The following is a 20,788-nucleotide window of genomic DNA, read 5'->3' on the forward strand; positions in this document are numbered from 1 at the left end:
AATCAAGAGTTGGACACTTAACTGACTGAGCCACCCAGGTGCCCCAGAAATCCTCATGTCTTACTAAGTGGGAATGTAAGATGGTGAGACTATTTTTGAGCAGTTTGGCCATTCCTCAAAAATTTAAACATAGAGTTCCCATATAACCCAGAAATTCCACTCCTAGTTTTAAATCCAAGAGAATTTAAAAAAGTATGTTCACACAGAAACTTGTACACGAGTTATTCATAATAGCCAAAAAGTGAAAACAACCCAAATCTCCATCAACTGCTGAACTGATGAACAGAAACCGCTATATCCATACAATGGAAGAGCAGTCAGAAAGGAATGAGGTGCTGGTAGTGCAGTAATAACGATGAAACTTGAGAACATTTTGTTAAGTGATAGGAGCCAGACACAAAAGAAGACATACTGTACGATTCTCTTTCTATGAATATTTAGAATAGGCAAATCCACAGAGACAAGAAATGGATTAGTGGTTGCCAAGGCTGGGAAGGAGAAAGAATAAGAAGGGACATTTAATGGGAATGGGGTTATCTTTTGGGCTGATGAAAAGGTTCTGGAATTAGATATGGTGATGAATGTATGACTTTGGACTGAAATGTACACTGTGGCATTTTTTCCCCTTGAGCCATAAAGCTTTACTGCCAGGTCAGGGGAAGATCTAGAGGTGGGCTCCCTCACCTCCCATGCCCCTGCTCAGGGGAGCCCCTCTTCAGGAGAGCAGGAAGCCCAGGAGGCTGCCAGGCTCACAGAACCTTGGGGGTGGGCAGGTTGTTGCAGTGGGCTTCCTGGCCCTCTGGACTGGGGTAAGTGGCGATCTCCCGCTCCAGCCACGACTTGATGTCCATGAGCTGCTGGTGCTCCTGGCTCTGCTGCTGGGTGTCCTGAGGCACATCGCTCAGCTGGGCTTCAATACCACTGATCTGTGTCTGGATCTGGGCCAGTGGGGCTCCAAAGCAGGCCTCAGTTTCCCCTAGCATGCCTTTCGTGGGGGGGGCTTTCACATTTAACTGAGACTGCTGCACCACAGGTCAGTGACCTCTGTTTTGCTTCCCTACATATTGGCTTCTTGTGTCACCCAGGATCCTGGCAAGGTCAATTTCCAGAGCAGAATCCACCTCCACACTGACCTGGCCACCCACCTGGACCCCCAGGGCTCTGATTTCCTCTCCTGGCCCTTGTGCAGGTCAGCTGGCTCCTCTTTCGGACCTTTGATCTGCATCTCCAGGTTGGTCCTGGCCAGGGTCAGCTCGTTCAGCATCCTGCGCAGGCCATTAGCATAGCCTCCTAGCTCGTGCGCATGGTCTGCTCCATCCCAGACCTTGCTGGAAAGTCATCTGCAGCCGGACGGGCATGGTCAATCTGCAGGACGGTCTGGGAGTTCTTAACGGTGGCAATAAGAGTCTTGTCCCGCGGGTCCTTGATGGTCTTGAAGCAGTGGCTGTAGTTGTGGGCAGGCCTGTGACCCGTGCGTGCACCTTGTCCAGGTAGGGGGTCAGGAGCCCATTGAAGGTCTGTATGGTGCGTTTCTCATTGCCCGCCAGCAGCCGGTTGGACCCGGCCAGGCTGTCTGCAAAGCTGCTGGCGTAGCCACCCAGGAAGACGAGGACACTAAGTGGGCAGAGGACATGGGCACAATGCGGCCGCCCGAGCCCCGGTAGATGCTGGGCACGTGGAAGGCACCTGCAGCCCCAAAGTGCAGGGAGCTGCGGCCCAGGTCCTGGAAGAACCACACGGAGGCTAACTGGCAAGAGCTGTAGGAAGTAATACAGAAGAAAGATGGAGGCCACACTGGTTGGAGGGGTAGCGGTCAGAGGGGGGAGCCTGAAATGTATACAAATAGGTGTATTTTATGGTATGCGAATGTTATCTCCGTTTTTTAAATTTTAATAATATATTCTTGGGGCGCCTGGGTGGCTTAGTCGGTTGGGTGTCCAACTTCAGCTCAGGTCATGATCTCACAGTTCATGGGTTCGAGCCCTGCGTCGGGCTCTATGCTGACAGCTCAGAGCCTGGAGCCTGTTTTGGATTCTGTGTCTCCCTCTCTCTCTGACCCTCTCCTGCTCATGCTGTCTCTCTCTCTGTCTCAGAAATAAATAAAACATTTTTAAAAAGTTTAAAAAATATTCTTTTTGATCCACTATGTCTAAAATATCATTTCAACCTGTTTTTTAAAATAAATTTTTAATGTTTTGTTTATTTCTTTATTTATTTTTAATTTATTTAAGTTCAAGTGAGTTAACATACAGTGTAGTCTTAGCTTTGGGAGTAGAACCCGGGGATTCATCTCTTACATCTGACACTCAGTGGTCATCCCGAAAAGTGCGCTCATTAATGTCCATCATCAGAGAAATACAAATTGAAATCACAATGAGCTATCACGTCACACTTGTCAGGATGACTAAAATTAATAACTCAAGAAACAACAGATGTTGGAGAGGATGCAGAGAAAGGGGAACACTTTTGTACTGTTGGTGGGAATACAATCTGGTGCAGCCACTCTGGAAAACAGTATGGAGGTTCCTCAAAAAATTAAAAATAGAACCACCCTATGACCCAGAAATTGCACTACTAGGAGTTTATCCAAATAAAAGTGCTGATTCGAAGGGGCACATGCACCTCAATGTTTATAGCTGCACTACCAACAATAGCCAAATTGTGGACGGTGCTCATATGAATGGATAAAGAAGTTGTGGTATACGCATACAACGGAATATTACTTGGTGATGAAAAGGAATGAAATCTTGCCATTTGCAACAGTGTGGATGGAACTAGACATTATGGTAAGCAAAATAAGTAGTCAGAGAAAGACATATATCACATGATTTCACTCATATGTGGAGTTTGAGAAACTCAACAGATGAACATCGGAGAAGGGAAGGAAAAATAAGATAAAAACAGACAGAAAGGCAAACCATAAGAGAATCTTAAATAGATAGAACAAACTGAGGCTTGCTGGAGGTGAGGTGGCTGGGGGTTGGGTTAAACAGGTGATGGGCATTTTATCTGAATTTTGCAAAGACACCATTAAGAAGGAGAAAAGCCAAGACCCAGAGCAAGAGAAGATATTTGCAATACATGTAACCAGGGAAGTATAACCATAGATATAAGAGAGGACTTGGGTCCAGCAAATGTAAAAAAGAAAAAAAGAAATCAATGAGAAAAAGACACATAACCCTACAGAAAAATGGGCAAAAGATGTGAACAAACACATCATAAAAGAGTAGCCAATAAACCAAAAAGTGTTCAACCTCACTAGCAATCACGACCTTGTAAAACCATGTCTAAAACAACCGCCAATCCAAAACCTAAACCCTTACTCACATACACCCGTTCTAAAGAGTGTGATTGAAAATACAGAAAAACTCCTGGGACATTACTTTTTTTTTATCACCTCCAAAGGGAAGCACAGCTCCAACTTCTAACCCCATAGCTTAGTTTTGTTTGTTTTTGAATTGCATATTTGTTTGAGGATGGCTTCTTTGGCTCAACATTATGTCTGTGAGACTAATCCATGCTGCTGCATGTAGCAACAGGTCATTCATTTTGGCTGCTGTGTTGTATTACCTCGTGTGAATAGATTGCAATTTACTCACTTATTATTTCTTTTGCTGAGCATTTGGGTTGTTTCCAGTTCTCGGCTGTTACATATGAACACTGGTATGTTGAATGAAAGAATTCAGATATGTAAGAATGCATACTGTGGTTCCATTATACTGGCTACACTAGTCTATCGTTTTTAATTTTTTTTTAAATGTTTTATTTATTTTTAGGAGAGAGAGAGACAGCGCGAGCAGGGGAGGGTCAGAGAGAGAAGGAGACACGGATTCCGAAGCAGGCTCCAGGCTCTGAGCTGGCAGTCAGCACAGAGCCCGATGCGGAGCTCGAACCCACGAACCGCAAGATCATGACCTAAGTGAAAGTCGGACGCTTAACCGACTGAGCCACCCAGGCGCCCCTAGTCTGTCGTTTTTAAAGGCAGCGGGTGGGGGTGGTGCCTGGGAGGGGAGACAGGAAGGCTTCTGGATGCTAGCCATTTTCTGTTTCTTTTTGCAACTGGGTGTGTTCACAGTGCGATCTTGCGAGTAGTGTGCAGGTAGGATTTGTGCTCTTCCACCTTTCGTTTAAAACATACTTCAAAAGCTCAAAACTCAACTTGGATTGAACCGAGCAATATATTTCTTTTGCTACCCACAAGCAACTAAAGCCACTTTATAAAGACAGGCAAGCTGGAGTTCCTCCAGAGAGAGCCCCAGGAGTATTTGTCTTGGGTATTTATAGGCTTGAGTTTTCCTGCTAGGCTGCCATGCCTTTTGGTTTTAGTTCCTGGGTATCCTATGTTTCTTTGATTCACCAGCTATATATAGCACTCCCTTGGAACGTCACCATACACTCAAAGTTGGTGGCAGCTTTTCCATCCTTGACTAGAAGTACTAGTAGTTGATAATAAGAATGACAATAGAATCCATTCATTCTTTAATGGACTCCCTTTACTGGAAGCAAATAAATTATTAGCCATGATGGACAATTGAGAGAAATGATCATAAGAAAAGCCTTCATCGATTGCCCCCAATTCTTTCATGTGACATATGAAGATATTTGCTCCATTATAAATTGCTAAGTAAATCCGAATGAAAAGCCACATGCCAGTATTATTTCAACAAGCCCTGAACAATGACATTGGTGGAACATATCAGAAAATCTAATGGCTTTACATATGGACTTTCCTCTGTCCGCATTTCCACTTGGCTCTCTGATAACCAGAGTGTTAGTTACACGTTATGTTTTTTCATTTATTACAATATTTTTAAAGCAGTGGGCTGGAAACCTGACACATGCACTGATTTATTTTTAATAGTTTATTGTCAAATTAGTTTCCACATAACACTCAGTGCTCATCCCCACAAGTGTCCTCCTCCATGCCCATCCTCCCCTCCCCCCACATCCATCAGTCCTGTTTTTGTCAGCATTCAAGAGTCTCTCATGGTTTGCTTCTCTCCCTTTCCCCCACCATTTCTGCCCTTCTTCTCCCCCTTGTTCCTCCGTCAAGTTCCTCCTAATCCTCCTATACGTGCAAACATATGATATTTGTCCTTCTCTGCCTGACTTATTTCGCTCAGCATGCACTGATTTTTATCACATTGTCCTATAAACATGTTTCTAAATTCAGTGCCTTTTGGAAGAGGGGATGATTGCTTGCAAATTGATAATTCATAATATCAATTGAATTGATATTTCAGAACACAACCAAGTTTCATGTGTATCTAGTGGGAGTGTACATAGTTTTTATTATCCTACAATATTTTAAATCCCCAAATGGCTTCCCGTTTCTTTAAGGCACCCTACATCCCTCCTTACCTGTTCACTTTCCCCAGTTCTGTCCGTAATGACCCCTGACCACTGTGGACTTACTCCCTTCCTCCCCACTCCCATCAGGGCACGGAGAAGATGACACCCAGTACATCCTGTCAGGCTGGCCGTGCCTCCCTTCAGGAATCAGAACTCATCTTGGACTTCTCTTTGTCCAATAGCCAAATATCTAGGATGGACAGACCCACGGCTTAACAGTATTAGCTCTTCTCGCCCAAAGTCTTTCTGTTTAGATCCACTGTGACGGTCAGAAATTTCCTCTGGAATCTTGTCACTTTCCCCAACCAATCCCCTGTCCTTTGGGATGTCCCAGCCTTCCTGGGGTTTCTCTGGCTGGGGCAGGGCCCAAAGGATCAGGGCACAGAAGCCCTTCTTTGGAAACCACCACTCTGGTCCTGGTGTCCTCAGCAACCCTTCAAGTTGTGGGGGATCCTTTTAGTCTGGGGGCCAAGGATAGAGAGCAAACTCCTCAAGTGGAGCTTTCCTGGGTCTGGTGCATACGCCACGGCTCTTTCTGTAACTCTCACCACCAACTGAAAAGCCAAGGCCAATGCCTGAGTCTTTCCTTTTCCTTTCTTTCTTCTGAGTCATCCCTTTCCTTAGCATGAGGGAAAACTTAACTGATGGAATGGGGAAGGGGCTCGGCTGTTACTTTGGCGGTTATCCTCTCTCACCCCCAGGATCAGCTTGCGTCTGTCATGCCTCATGTGTAATCTAACCCCGGATAATGACCTAATCTCCACCTGACCCTACAATCATGTCTTCTCAGGCATCCTAACATGGTGTCTTGCTTTACAAAGTTCAACATAATTTATTTTTGGGTTTATGTGTTACCTTGGGTTATCTTTGTGCCAGGCCCCTCCACTAGCTCAGCAGGTGGGTGAAGACCTAACTGTTTGGATCTGCTGCTCATCACTGAGATCTCTGTTGGGACCCCAAACCTGGTCCCAATGAAAAAACATACCTAGGACTCAAGACGTCTCCTGGAACTTATTACCCTGTGAGTCACTCTGACCCATCTTGTCACACTGAACAAGTTGTTAAAAACAAACCAAACCAAACCAAACAAAACTCTGTGGCTTGGTTTTGTTGCTGCAAAATGTCAGTGACATTTGCCTCCTTTCTTCTTGACAGTTACATTGGGAGAGTAAGTGAGATACATATTTCTGTTCCCAGTAAAGCAACAGCTATGCTACCTTCACAATTATTCTCACAACCATCCTGAGAGTCAGCTTCAGAAAAAATAATCCCCATGTGCTGTACAAATATTAGGGGGAGAAACTGCTCTTTAAGATGCTAAAATATGCCCATGTTTGCATATCTTCCAAAACTCTATTTCCTAGTACAGTTAAAGCTTGGTTTGGGAGCATAATTCGTTCCAGAAACATGCTTGTAATCCAAAGCACTTGTATATCAGAGTGAGTTGCAAGAGCCATTGGCTCAGTTGTGATCATGTGACGTTCGGCGTCCTGTACTACTCATATTACAAGACATTGCTCATTTATGAAGTTAACATTTATTAGAAAGGTTTGCTTGTCTTGGGGAGCACTCACAGAACGAGTCACTCGTAATCCAAGGTTTTACTGTATTTCCATTTTGACTGGATTTTTCTGCTATTTATTCCCCAAGCATATCTTTATTCCATTAACAAAGGAAATACTCCTATAGAGAACAAGAGTGTGTTCAGCTGTATGTGGACTAAGACTTGGAAAGGGATCTCTTGGGAGGAGAGAGGGCCCTGCCTCAGCCTTCTTGATGAAGTAGCCAGATTTGCTGGAATCCATAGGTTTGCAGCCAAAACAAAGAATCCTCTGGTCTTGAATCTCCTGTAAGGCTTGACCAACAGGCCGGACATCCCGTCAGCTCCTGCCTCAGCCCTCCGTCCTCACAACTTTTATTTTTTTGCCCAGCCTCCTCCTTTATTCAGTAGAAATGCCAAAACCTAATGAGGCTTCTCTAATTACCAATATTACTTATGTAAGGAAATATTGTAATAGCACCCTGTTCGACAAAGCACATGCTTTCAGAGGAATACACTTTTAATTCCCCAGACTCATCTCCCACCCCTCCACAGCTCATTTCCTCATTTCCTTTTCACATTCACTTCCGTCCTTTCAATAGGTCTCAACTGCTGATGTCCTTCAGGAGGCATCCAATCCAGGCATATGTGAATGAGTCAAATAGACCTCCCGAAGTGCTTTACTAGTTTCAGACCTCCTTTGTCTCCTAACCCCTTTTTCCATTCCCCCAAACTTATTACTTCACTTTTTCTCCACCCAGATTCCTAAAGCCATCAGCTGTTTGTTTTCATTTGGGAAACTACCCCTGCTCATGCCTACAGCCAGCGGAGACACGCGCCTCCTTTACTGACCATGCTGTTAATTTCCTGCTCATCCCCATGTTTATCATGGGACTGTGGGCTCATTTTATTTATTTATTTTAAATTTTTTAAAGTTTATTTATTTTTGGGAGACAGAGAGAGAGACAGAGTGCGAGGCAGGGAGGGACAGAGAGGGAGACAGAATCCCAAGCAGGCTCCAGGATTGGAGCTGTCAGCATCAGAGTCCCATGTGGGGATCGAACTCACAAGCAGTGAGATCATGACCCAAGCAAAAGTTGGATGCTCAACCGAGCCACCCAGGCGCCCCTGTGGGCTCATTTTAAAAAGAATATCATTTCTTGTCATTTATCTTTTTTTCTTGTTGATTTTTTAAAATTGATGTACAGTTGCCCTACCATATGATATATTGTTTCCAGGTATACAACACAGTGATTTGACAATTCTATGGTGCAACACAATGCTCACCAAGGTAAGTGTGGTTATCCCCTATCACCACACAACACTATTCCACTATTATTGACTATATTCCCCATGCTGTACTTTCCATCTCTATGATTTACATATTTTATCTTATTCTATTTTTTAAGTAGGCTTCATGCCCAGCACAGAGCCAATGTGGGACTTGAACTCACAACTGTAAGGTCAATACCTGATCTGAGATCAAGAGTCAGAATCTCAATGGACTGAGCCACCCAGGTGCTCTGCCTTATTTATTTTATAACTGAAAGTTTGTACCTCTTAATCCCTGTTACCTATTTTGCTCATCCCTCCACCTCCCTCCCCTCTGACAATTACCAGTTTGTTCTCCGTATTCATGTTTCTATTGTTTGTTTGTCTTTTAGATTTCATATATAAATGAAATCATATGATATTTGTTTTTTCAGCCTTACTACTTCTTGTAATGTCAGAAGGCTTTTCTTTTTTTTTTTTAAGATTTTATTTTTTAAGTAATCTCTATACCCAATGTAGGTCTCAAACTTATAAGCACATGATCGAGAGGCATACCTTCTACTGACTGACCTAGCCAGGCATCTCTCAAAAATCTTTTCTTAATCCAGGCTGACATGGTAGCCCCATCGCCAAGCTGTCCCTATCCAGCCTTCAGCTATTTTTCTAGAGGTAACTTCATATCCTGCGCTTTACCACTGCCCTGGGATTTTTCTGGGCTTGTGGCCACCCAGCTAGATGTGCACAAGTAGTACCACTGCCCAAGACAGATTTCTTAAGATGAACCTGGAGAGAAACAAGGCAAAGCCTGTACCCTGTTTTTATTCACCATTGAAGAAATGCAAATATTGCAAAAATGAAGAACATTTGCATTATTCCAATCACCTAATTTATCTGTATTTTCACCCTCATCTGTGAAATAAAGGAGTCGGTGAAGCAAAATCAACATAGCTTTGGGAACTCTTACAGACACAGATAAGATAAATATTGTTACTTGAAAATATATTTTGACATGTTTTGTATTCTCTCTTTATGGATTCCGGCTGGGGTGGAGGGGAAAGATTGACAATTGTTATAAATCAGGCTTTCTCCTGAATGTAATAGCTATACTTCAAAACACGAACTTTAGGCTTGTAGGATTTTAGAGTCTGAAATTGTTCATATTAGTTATCTTTTGCTGTATAACAGATGGTCTCAAACCAACAAATATTCCTTATCTCACAGTTTTAAGGCTCAGGAGTCCAGGAGAGTGGCTTAGTGGGGTTGTCTGGATTGGGTTCTTCCATGGGTTTGCGGTCAAGCTGTGGAACAGGAGACTGTCATCTTAAGGATTGACAAGGACTGGTGACTCCATTCCCAAGCTCATTCCTATGCTATTGGCAGTCCTTCATTCCTTGAAGGCTGTTGCCTAGGCCTCAAGACATGGCATTTGACTCTCTCCAGAGTAGGAGATCCAAGGGAGAGAAAGAGTGACAATGAGTAAAGCCAGTACCTTTTATAACCCAAACTCAAGTGTCATGCCCACTCTCCCTGGAACAACGATGAACTGAATAACAGAAAGTAGGATCCCTGGGAGCCATCGTGGGGGCTGGGTACCACATTACCTTAAAGATAACAGTGTAGTTCCGGCAATAACAGCCAAGGAAGCTGCAGCCTAGAGGCATGAAATGAGTTGGCCAAGACCATACCATTGTTTAATACCCAAACCAAGACTTGAACCTGAGCTTTCCATAGTTTAAGACAATTCAACTTAGCAACTACTCATCTTACTTATTCAGTGACTATCAGAAAGAAGGACAGATCTAGGCAGGGTGGAGACTTAGGGTGAAGAATATAATCACAATCCCTGCCCATGAGGTTAGAGGAGTGGTGAGGAACAGAATACACTGAATGCTATTACCCAGGCGAATGGAGAACATTCCCCCAGGATTACAACTGAAGATCCTAGAGTTCAAAGGAAGACCTGTAGTCACAGGCACCATTGGGGAAGGATTTATGGAAATGGGCACATTTGAGTGGGGCCTGGAAGTATGGATGGATTTAGACGAACGGGGATGAACAGGGTGGGGCTGGGAGGAGGGGACGTGATTTGACTCTGATGTCTTGAAACCTACCTCTGTGAGGTTCTTAGTCACAGGCCCAAGCTCTGAGTCACTTCTTGCTTCCTGGCTACTGATGACTAAAATTTGGGGCTCTGTGGAAGAAGGACTCCGGTGACTTTTCTGAGAGTGTTACTTGCCTTAGCTGCCGTTGCTGTTTATACCAGTGGAGCTCATACTCTGCTCAAGAAATTAAAGCAGCTGCCTGACCATGGCTGTCTATGTCATCACACAGTCCCTAAAATCAGTGGAGAAAATCTTAAGTCCAGTTGGTGAGTCAATGTCTGTTCGTTTTGGAGAATCCCCTTTGCCCACTGATTTACCTCCCTGTGAGCTGGGCTTTGAGATTTACTCCTGAGCAGGTGGTAAGAGGTTAGAAAGTATGAACTAGGGTTTGGGGCTGCATTTTCCTGAGACAGGCCAGGAACCTTCAGAAAAGTGGGGGCAGAGGGATGACTGGAAGAGGTCAATTACAGAATGTTTCATACCTGACCCATTAGCCATCACATTTAGAAAACCCACAGGTGTTGACAGCTGCCAGGTCAATGTTGTTGATTAAAACTGTAGATGGCATCATTTAGATGAGGAGATTTGAAGTTATCATTAAGACCTCATTGATGAGTCATAATATTAAATTTGTAGATCCAAACCAACATTGAAAAAAGATGAAAATATTAGGGGGGTAAGGGATGTTTTGTAGAACTTTTGTTTCAGTTACTTGCACGTGTGTTCAATGTAAACTGTACCTCCTTTTTATTGTGGTCATCGACAAAGCAATTTGAAACCCACGAATGGATAACAACTTTGTTCATTATGGGAGAAGAGAGAAGGCCAACTCCAGGCGATAATTATGGATTCTCTGCTAAACCCCAATGGAGTTCACTACAGGAAACGTATCATGGTGAAAAGGGACTTTTCAAGATTTTAGGCAGAAGTGGATGCAAACATGGATAATCTTACTAGTTCTGTGTTTATTTAAAAATATTTTAGAAACATATAACTGACATTTCAAATGAACAATAATGCTCCATATAAATGTCTTTTTAAAAAAATCAACTTAATTGGAGCACCTGGGTGGCTCGGCCAGTTATGCTTCTGACTGGCCCAGGTCATGATCTCATAGTTCATGAGTTTGAGCCCTGTGTCAGGCTCTGTGCTGACAGCTTGGAGCCTGGAGCCTGCTTTAGATTCTGTGTCTCCCTCTCTCTCTGTCCCTCCCTTTACTTGTGCTCTATATGTCTTTCTCTCTCTCTCTCTCTCTCAAAGAATAAACATTTTAAAAGTTAAAAAAAATCAACTTTATTAAGGCATACTTGATACACAATAAGAGCCTTTCATTTTAAGTGTGTAGTTCAAGGAATTTTGACAAATGTATGCAGTGGTGTTACTACCACCAAAGTCAAGGCATGGAATAGTTCTACTACCCCTAAGAAGTTCTCTTATTTCCCCCTTTTCAGTCAAACCCCCTTCTAGTATTTCAGCTTCTTGTATGCAGTAAGGAAGAAAAGTATCTAGAGCAGATCTGTGTCTTGTAGGGCCTTGGATGCTATAGGAGGTCAAGAATTTTGGGTTTAGTCTGAGTGAAATGGGGAGGTATGGGAGGATTTTGAGCATGGGATAATCAGACTTAGGTTTTAAAGAGTCTCTTTAAAAGAGGAAAGGCAGCCTATAATGAGCCTGTGGGTTGAAATTAGAAGTATCACTATGCACTCATGTTTCTGGATCGCTAGCTAGTTAGATGGTAGATAGAAAAATAATATAGAAAAAGGGGCGCCTGGGTGGCTTAGTTGGTTAAGCGTCCGACTTTCGCTTAGGTCATGATCTCACGGTTCGTGGGTTCAAGCCCCGCGTCGGGCTCTGTGCTGACTGCCAGCTCAGAGCCTGGAGCCTGTTTCAGTCTGTGACTCCCTCTCTCTCTGACCCTCCCCTGCTCACGCTGTCTCTCTCTCTCTGTCTCTCTCCTAGAAAAAAAAACATTAAAAAAAAAAGAAAAATAATATAGATATGTATGTACACATGGGTTGTGTGTGTGTTTTGCTATTTTAACAATATAAAAATCTTCCAATCCATGAACATTGGATGTCTTTCCATTTACTTCAGTCTTCTTTAACTTCAATAATGTTTTGCAGTTTCCAGGGTTCGAGCTTTGCACTTCTTTAGTTAACTCTTTCCCTAAGTTTTTATGTGTCATTGGAAATGGAATTGTTATTTAGTTATTTATTTGTTTAGAGTGTGTGTGTGCATGTGTGCGTGTGTGTGTGTGTGTGTAAGCAGGCCAGGGCAGAAAGAGAGGGAGGGAGAATCCCAAGCAGGTTCTGTGATGTCAGCATAGGGCTTGATGCAGTGCTCAGTCTTACAAACTTGGATATCATAACCTGAGCTGAAACAACAAGTCGGACGTTTAACCGACTGAGCCACCCAGGCGCCCCTGGAATTGTTTTCTTAACATCATTTTTGGATTGTTCCCTGCTAGTAGGTAGAAGTATTGGTAATTCCTGTCATGCTGTCATGGTGTGATTGCTAAGACCTGATGAATTGGGACAGGGTCCAGGCAGAAGGGAGGCACTTTTGGGAGGTTTGGAGAAAGTGGTAACTAGAAAGACTGGAAACTAGTAATTTGCTAAGTGCCCCTGAGTCAGTAAGAGAGAAAAAGTCCATCTCAGTATTGCCATCTCAATGATGGCTACTGAGCAACCACTGATACTCAATGATTTAAAGCAAAATGTGAGGGTCAGAGCACCTAATTGGTTGTTCTCCTGCAGGCAGAAGGCAGATAGAAGGGAAGATGAGGCACAGTACATGAGCTTCAAAGAGGCACTACTTCTGGGAACCCTGGGTTCTCATTCCAGGCATGTCTCCTGTGTTGAAGTAAGGGTCCTAATGGGGAAGGCGAGGAGCTCAGATGGGGGTACCTGGGCACTGCAGGTAAGAAGCTTGGGGCTCCAGCTTACCCTGCTCCTGCAGAAGTGACCCACTCCCACTGCTGGAATATAACGCCCCCTCATGCCTCCTGTAAGAAGATGATGCAGAGGGCACATATGAGGCTGGTGCCTGACAAGACAATGCTTGCCCTTTAGGGCCTCCCTTCGGGCCTCCAAACCTATGTCTAGGGAGAAATCTGAGCAAACCTGATAGGGGAAGTGCTGGGCCTGAATACGAAGGCGAGGAGTTCTACCCCAAAGGTGCTACAGACCCTGGCTGCCAGCAGGGACGAGCTGGGTGCTGGGTCAGGGGAAGTCTGTTGGTGTAGGGGTGCTCTCCCATGGCAAGGGTCCTGGGTGACTGCGCCAGTATGCTGCTGGGTTGGCCGACATTAAATGAAGTAGAGATGCCAGGAGGATGGGGGCAACTTAGGGGAAGGGAACATAAGATAGCAAAGGTGGGCTTACACCAGAAACCCACCAGACTGGAGGGTTTCCACGTTACTTGGGGGCCATGTGGACATTCCTGCTGCAGACTATGAGTCTGGAGTTCTCTCTTGTCCAGCAAGAGAGTGGACACAGAATTGACTACGAGAGAGGCTAATGTCTGGCATTATCATGTCAGACAATAATGTCTGACAAGAGACAAGACAAGAAAAGAGCCCAATAATGTCAGACAAGAGCCCTGAGCAGAAGGGCTCAAGGTCTGGGAAGTGCAGAGATTCATCTCTGTATTTACTGAGTGCTCAAGATCTTATACACATGGTGAATGTGAAGATAATCAGATAGTAATCATTAACTTGTGTGAGTAAGAAGCAAAGGCTCTGGGGGGCAAGTGGTGTTTTTGATCAAGGTACATTGGTGCCAGATGGAAAGTAACTTCCTGCAGGTGATATAACAAGTTTCTCGCGATCTCATTACAGTATCTTGCTAACTAACCTTGGGTGCTTTCACCCCGAGAACGTACATTTCTAAACAGTTCCTGGGCGATGCCACGGGTGAATCCAGGGACCACTGATGTACCGTGGGTACAGGCTGAGCCGAGGGCAGGTGGCAGCCTTGTCAGTTTCAGAAGCATGTTGAGTACAATCACCATAGTGAGCCGCAGTGTTGGAATGGCAAGCTGGGGTAGGGGAGATGACCTAAGGGACCTACAGAGATGATTCATAGAACATAGTGTTCCTAGGGGAAAGACAGATGGGGCTGCTGACAAAAATATCACTAATAAATACCTAATCAAAACCACCCCCTCACAAAGTCATCACCCAATCTTCTTACGGTAAGTCATGACCTGAGTCAGTTCTCAGACCCAGAACCCATCCAGTGAAGAATGGACCTAGCAAACTCCATGGCAACCAAATACAGTTGTGTTCCCTTGGGTCTTCCCCCAACGGATGGCAGCCATTCACACTGGAGAACGGGGAACACCACTTCTTTCCAAAGTGGTTGAGTACCCAGCTCTAGATTACCATTGATATTCAGGGACCCAAAGCACCCTCATCGCTCTCCTGTTAGAGTAGGGGTATATGGTGGTCATGTCATCAACAGAGCCCTGAACCAAGATACAACAAGCTCAGAAGGGCAATCTGGGATGGAGTCATATATTTGAGGGTCATTGACATGTTGTTGGTATTTAAAGCCACGAGACTGGATTGGAGACAAAGAGAAGTCTTGCTGAGTGACTGGTGGTTGCCAGCAAGGACAGGAGGCACATACAGGGGCACTGAGGAAAGACAGCAGCAGTCTCTGCACTCTCCAGTGGACCCTGAGTCCACGAGGAAAGGGGCTGCATCCTCCTCTGCAATGTGTCCCCAGGGTCCAGCCCAGCCTCCACGACCCAGAAAAGGGACTCCATTACTAGCTTCTGAACAATCTGATCATGGCCACCACTAATGAACTCTGTGGAAAATGTGTTGTTGTTTTTTTTATAGTTTATTTATTTTTGAGACAGAGAGAGACAGAGCGTGAGCAGGGGAGGGGCAGAGAGAGAGGGAGACACAGAATCTGAAACAGGCTCCAGGCTCTGAGCTGCCAGCACAGAACCCGATGCGGGGCTCGAACCCACAAACTGTGAGATCATGACCTGAGCTGAAGTCGGACGCTTAACTGACTGAGCCAGCCAGGCGCCCCAAAATGTGTTTTTAAAAAGGCAGCAATAGCAAACGTGCTGTTCCTCTTTGATGGGAGATTCTTCTCTTTTTAGTCCTGAGGACGAAATGTGAGTCTTGCTTCTCTTGGGAAGATTAACCATGGGAGGTCTCTCTGCCATGTGGGGCCCTTCCCAAGCTCATTTGTAGTGTAAATGACACGACTTTCCAAATTAAGAGAGGGAGGTTATGCAGGTTAAGTTACTGCACATTTTTTTCATATGACAAATGCTATTTTTGCATCTTTTAAAAAGGCAGCCTATACCGAAGAAACACCTGCTGTGCTCCTATGAAACAGTGAGAAACAAATGATCAGCCGTCTTGAAATAGCCAGAGAGCTGTGACAGAGTGGGGAGAGCTGTGACAGAGTGGGGCACACTGTGGGCTCCAAGAAGAGCGGCTGGATTCAAATCGTTTGTTAAGTGAAGCAGGGCAGAGAGACGCTGTGTCCTGAATGCCTTTATGTTCTCTTGTTTAGTCCTTGTAGCAGTCGTGTGAGAGAGGAGCTATCCTCCCTTTCCAAATGAGGAGATGGGGTCTGGAAGGTTCAAGGACTAGCCCGTGCCTGCTCATCTGTCCCCTCGTCCCATTCAGCTGTGGATTCCACTGAGCTATCTATCATCTGCATTGACCCTCTGGGTCCTGGGCATCTCTCCTTGGACTTCCTGAGACGGAAACCTCTGTGTGATTCCTGGGCTTCAGGACTTCACCCACGAGGATGATTACTATTTTCTGGGTGCTGGGCACCAGGCGACGTGCGACAAGCTTTACACAGTATAAGAGGCAGTCTAGTGGGTTGAGTAGGAGAAGGGAGGGCTCTAATCCTGTTACTTTCTGCTTGCGTGGCTTCGGGGAAGTTGAATGCTCTGCGGCTCAGTGTCTTTATCACTAGAACAGAGTTCTAGTACCTACTTCATAGGTTGCTGTGCTGATGACATGAGTTAATCCGCGTCCAGCCCTCAGAACCATGCCTGGCATATGCTGAGGGCCGTGCTTGTCCAACCCAGAGGCCCTCTGTATGTTATTTTGTCTGCATTATTACATAGATAAGGACATGGGCTCAGAGAAGGGGTTGTGCCCAAGGTTATGCTGGTAGTAAGGGCCAGGACGTGAAGCAGCTCTGTCCAGTTTACACCACTGTGCCCAGCGCAGACCCACTGCATTCCCTTTGTCCCATGTGGTTCATCTGCTACCAGCCAAACCTGCATGGGGGCACCTCACAGACCAGACTTGGGTGTGTAGGAAATAACAACAGGTTCACTTTTTTTTTTTTTTTAAAGATCACAATGTGATTTCTATTTTGGGCCCCAATTTCCATCAGGGTGATGAAAACTCAATCTCTATCAGGTCAAGGTTCTATCCCTCCCTAGGGCTACGTTAGAATCGTTGAGGACTTAATACAATGCCAAGGCAGCGAGGTTGGGGCCTGTCTGTGCTGGCATCCACCAGCTTTCCACTCCACCCCATGGAGCTCTTGGTCTTCATCCACATAGGCAGAGGCTGGGACAGTGGGCCACCATGGACAGTTGAGTGGGTTGTCTACTGCATAAACATGCCTGGATGATGGGATACGCAGAACTGAAATCCAGCCAGTGCTGTGCTTGCTGGGCTGTGGGTGGAGGTGCAGGACGACTTCCACCTTGAGAAAGGGATACCTTTTTCTTTGCACCAAGGAACTACTCACTGGCCAGGCCATGTACCTCTGGCTTTTTCATCTACCTTTTTCTTTTCTATTAAAATATTTTAAAACATTTATTCGTTGTTCAGAGACAGCGGGAGACAGAGCATGAGCAGTGGGGGGACAGAGAGAGAGGGAGACCTAGAATCCGAAGCAGGATCCGGATCTGACCTGTCAGCACAGAGCCCAACAAGGGGCTCAAACTCATGAACCATGAGATCATGACCTGAGCTCAAGTCAGATGCTTAATCGACTGAGCCACCCACGTGCCCCTCATCTACCTTTTTCTTTTTTCTTTAATTTTAAATGTTTTATTTATTTCTGAGAGAGAGAGAGAGAGACAGCGTGAGCAGGGGAGGGTCAGAGAGAGAGGGAGTCACAGACTGAAATAGGCTCCAGGCTCTGAGCTGGCAGTCAGCACAGAGCCTGACGCGGGGCTCGAACCCACGAACCGCGAGATCATGACCTAAATGAAAGTCGGACGCTTACCCGACTAAGCCACCCAGGCGCCCCCTCCCCAAGCCTTTAAAACTCGCCAGGAAAGGGCATCTCGGTGGCTCAGTTGGTTAAGGCCCCCCCCCCCCCCTTGATTTCAGCTCAGCTGTGATCTCACATTCATGGGTTTGAGCCCTGCCAGGGCAGAGCCTGCTTGGGGTTCTCTCTCTCCGTCTCTCTCTCTGCCCCTCCCCCACCCTTGCAAGGTCACTCTCTCTCTCTCAAAATAAATAAACCTTTTTAAAAAGCTTTAAAAAACAATCTTACAAAGAAACTTGGCAGGACAATATTTCTGTTTGGCTTTCTGCCTGCGCTCAAGCCATGGGGTGGGGGTGGGATGAACCGTTTGAGGGAAGTCCATTGATCTCCGCCCCCCAATTGCCCCACCACCTTGGGAGGCCCATGGGCCCAGGGGCGTGCTGTTTCCGGTCCTCCAGGTAGAAGAAAGACCTGCTACTCCCACTCCCCAAGCCCTAGGCAAGCACCCCTGTTTCTAGGGCTCTCCATGAAACTTGCGCTCTGCTTCCGCTCCACAGCACTCTCGCGTAGACCGGAGGCGGGGACCTTTGCCTGAAGGGGCCCTGGAGCCCCTTTCTAGGTTCTCCATCCTCACGCAGCGCCCCCTATCGGGAGCCTGGGAAAATTCCCGCTCTCCTAGAAGGCGCTCGGGGCACTAGAATTTTATTTTTTCATTTTTAAAGTTTGTTTATTTGTTTATTGACAGAGAAAACAAGTGGAGGGAGGTCGGAGAGAAGGAGAGACTGAATCCTGAGCAGGCTCCACACCGTCAGTGCACAGCCCCATGCGGGGCTTGAACTCATGAACTGCCCAGATCATGGCCTGAGCTGAGATCTGGAGTCCGGCGCTCAGCCGACTGGGCCACCCAGGCGCCCCAGAATTTTATTTTTAACAATGGCTGTGCTTAACAACTGGCTCACAAAACTGAAGATTGAACGATTGGCTCTCACCAGCGGGTAGGAGCTGGCCCCAGCACACCCCTGCCAGGCCCGGTGACTTCTGGTTCCGCAGTGAGAGGCACCGGCAGAAGATGGGAGCACAGGAACAGAGAAGGTTTGGGTTTTTCTTCACCTGCTCCCTCCTGGGATACACCTGCAGCTCCTGCTCCTCTAGGGCGCCCCCTTCTGGCGCTCCAGGTTCCTCCAGGCTCAGCCAACACTTTCTCCTCCTGCCGCTAGGGTGCTAATGGCTTCTCGGCTTCTAGCTCTTGCTAATTCCTGATGCTCTGCAGCCCATCCACCCTTGTGTGAATAGTCTCATTACATCCCATGAACCAATCCCTTCCCTTTGAAGGCCTCTATGTTTCCCGGCAGGACCCTGCCCGCTCAAGTCGGCTCGTGGTGGTCACAGCTTCTAATACTTCTGTTCCCAAATTTAGGTACTGTGTGTCCTCAGGCAAGTCTCTCAACGTCTCTGAGCTACCGTTTTTCTGAGAATTAAGTGTGATCCCGCAGGACATTATTTTGAGAGATTAACTGGTGGTACTTTTTCCTGTTCTCTTGCTATTTCCTGGTGTCCTAGGGCTCTTTCCCAAACTAGGCCGCTGTACCCTAGAGCAGCCCTTTCACAAGGACAGGATTTAGAGCAGCAGTAGGGAGGAAGTTTTGGCTTTCAGAATGTAAGACATCGGGGCAAGGAAAGCCTAAGGAGTAAAGAGCCACGCATCCCGCTGGGAGGTCCTGGAGAAGGTCTCCTGCCCGGACAGGCCAGGAGGGGTGGGCCGGACTCCTGGCAAGTTGAAGAATTGAAAATGAATGGCTGTCTTGAGTGCAGGCAACTGTGCGAGCCACCCCGTAGTCCCCTGGTGTCCCAGTGTGGTCCAGGAAAGATGCTCAGACTGATGAGGTCCCCAGACAGGTCTGGGCAATGACATCGTAGCAACTGTGTGTCCCAACAAGCAAAGGACAAGTGTGATGTGCACCTGGGTGAAAGGGAAGAGGAGGAACAGCAGTAACAGGGGTCAGTCCCCGCCCCCGAGCCTTGGCACTCCCTTCTCCCCCAGCTTAGCCCTGGCAGACGGGGAGGAATTCTAAATGGAAAGATATTCTCTTCTACCTGCAGAATGGGGTCTGTGATATGGATGCTCCAGAAAAGGGAAGAGCCACTTCCGCCCCATTTGAGGAGATTCATGCCTGTCACAAGGAGAGCCCCGTAAGGTGTCTCCAGGGACGCTTCCTGGGCCAACGTGCTGACTCACCCACCTTTGCACGTCATCTGCAAAACACATCCAGCCGGTGGGTGACTCTCCACGCCTCCCCTGATCACTTGTGTCCCTGCCAGTTGAGGGGTACTCCAGCCAAGGGCCCGCTGGGTTTGTTCCTGGGCCCCTCAAAACCACTTGTACTGACTATTGCCATTTGTAACTTGAACAAGCATCATGAAAGCTAATGACACCAAGGGTGCAAAAGAGAGCTGTGGCTTCTGTGACAATTAAATTGAGGCACAATGTTGGAAAAAAGACAGCTGTCACACTAGGTGTAGGCGTGATAACTGTATAAAGTTTGGGAAGACGGGAGGTGTCTGGGAAAATTCTGCACGCGGAGAACTTCAAAATCTCTTGAAGCTCTTACTCCCAAAGAAAGAAACTGATATTGGAAAGCGGAGGCTACGTCCTCTACGGGTAGTTTGTATAAGAAGAACGTGAAACTCTGGTCACCCCGTATCAAAAGAAAAGTGTTGGCTGTACATCGAAACACTCGCAAATGAATATGCATTTATGTTTAAGTTAAAATAGAATGTTTAAGTTACAATAGAATATTCAACGCGCATCTATGTATGTGTAGGTATATGTTGTGCATATTAGATTTATAGAGGTATACGTTTTAAATTTCAGTGTATTTAAATTTTATTATATTTAAATTATATTCAGTGTTTTAAAATAATTTTTTTTACATAGAAAAATAGAAAGAGCTCTGATTTNTCTATCTCACTTGGTGGAGACTTCGATTTCCTTCCATGGACGCCAGGACATTCGGGTGCTCTAGGTGCGCGTGTCGGGGCAGCGACAGGGACCTGTCTCCGGCATCCCTTCTCCGATCCGTGGATCCGCGCCCAGCGAGCGAGCCCCCGGGCCGCTTTTCAGNCGGGCCCCGAGAAGGCCGAGCTGCAGGAGCTCAACGCCCGGCTCTACGACTATGTGTGCCGCGTGCGGGAGCTGGAGCGCGAAAACCTGCTGCTGGAGGAGGAGCTGCGCGGCCGGCGCGGGCAGGAGAGCTTGTGGGCCGAGGGGCAGGCGCGCTTCGCCGAGGAGGCGCGCGGCCTGCGGGGGC

General features: G+C 46.3%; 1 protein-coding gene and 1 pseudogene across 1 annotated transcript in view; one reads left to right on the forward strand and one right to left on the reverse strand.

Annotated features, from left to right (window-relative positions):
- Positions 1 to 749: 749 nt before the first annotated feature.
- On the reverse strand, positions 750 to 2,317 carry LOC144230200 (keratin, type I cytoskeletal 19 pseudogene; annotated as a pseudogene).
- Positions 2,318 to 10,471: 8,154 nt separating this feature from the next.
- The window catches only part of SYNM (synemin), a 36,522-nt gene continuing 26,205 nt past the window's right edge, over positions 10,472 to 20,788 (forward strand). Inside the window, 3 exon segments of the mRNA XM_077762415.1 lie at positions 10,472 to 10,532; positions 18,813 to 18,914; positions 20,504 to 20,786. Of these exon segments, the coding sequence (XP_077618541.1) occupies positions 10,472 to 10,532; positions 18,813 to 18,914; positions 20,504 to 20,786 (446 nt within the window).

The sequence above is a fragment of the Crocuta crocuta genome, unplaced genomic scaffold (assembly GCF_008692635.1).
Source record: "Crocuta crocuta isolate KB4526 unplaced genomic scaffold, BGI_CrCroc_1.0 scaffold93, whole genome shotgun sequence".
Lineage (NCBI taxonomy): Eukaryota > Metazoa > Chordata > Mammalia > Carnivora > Hyaenidae > Crocuta > Crocuta crocuta.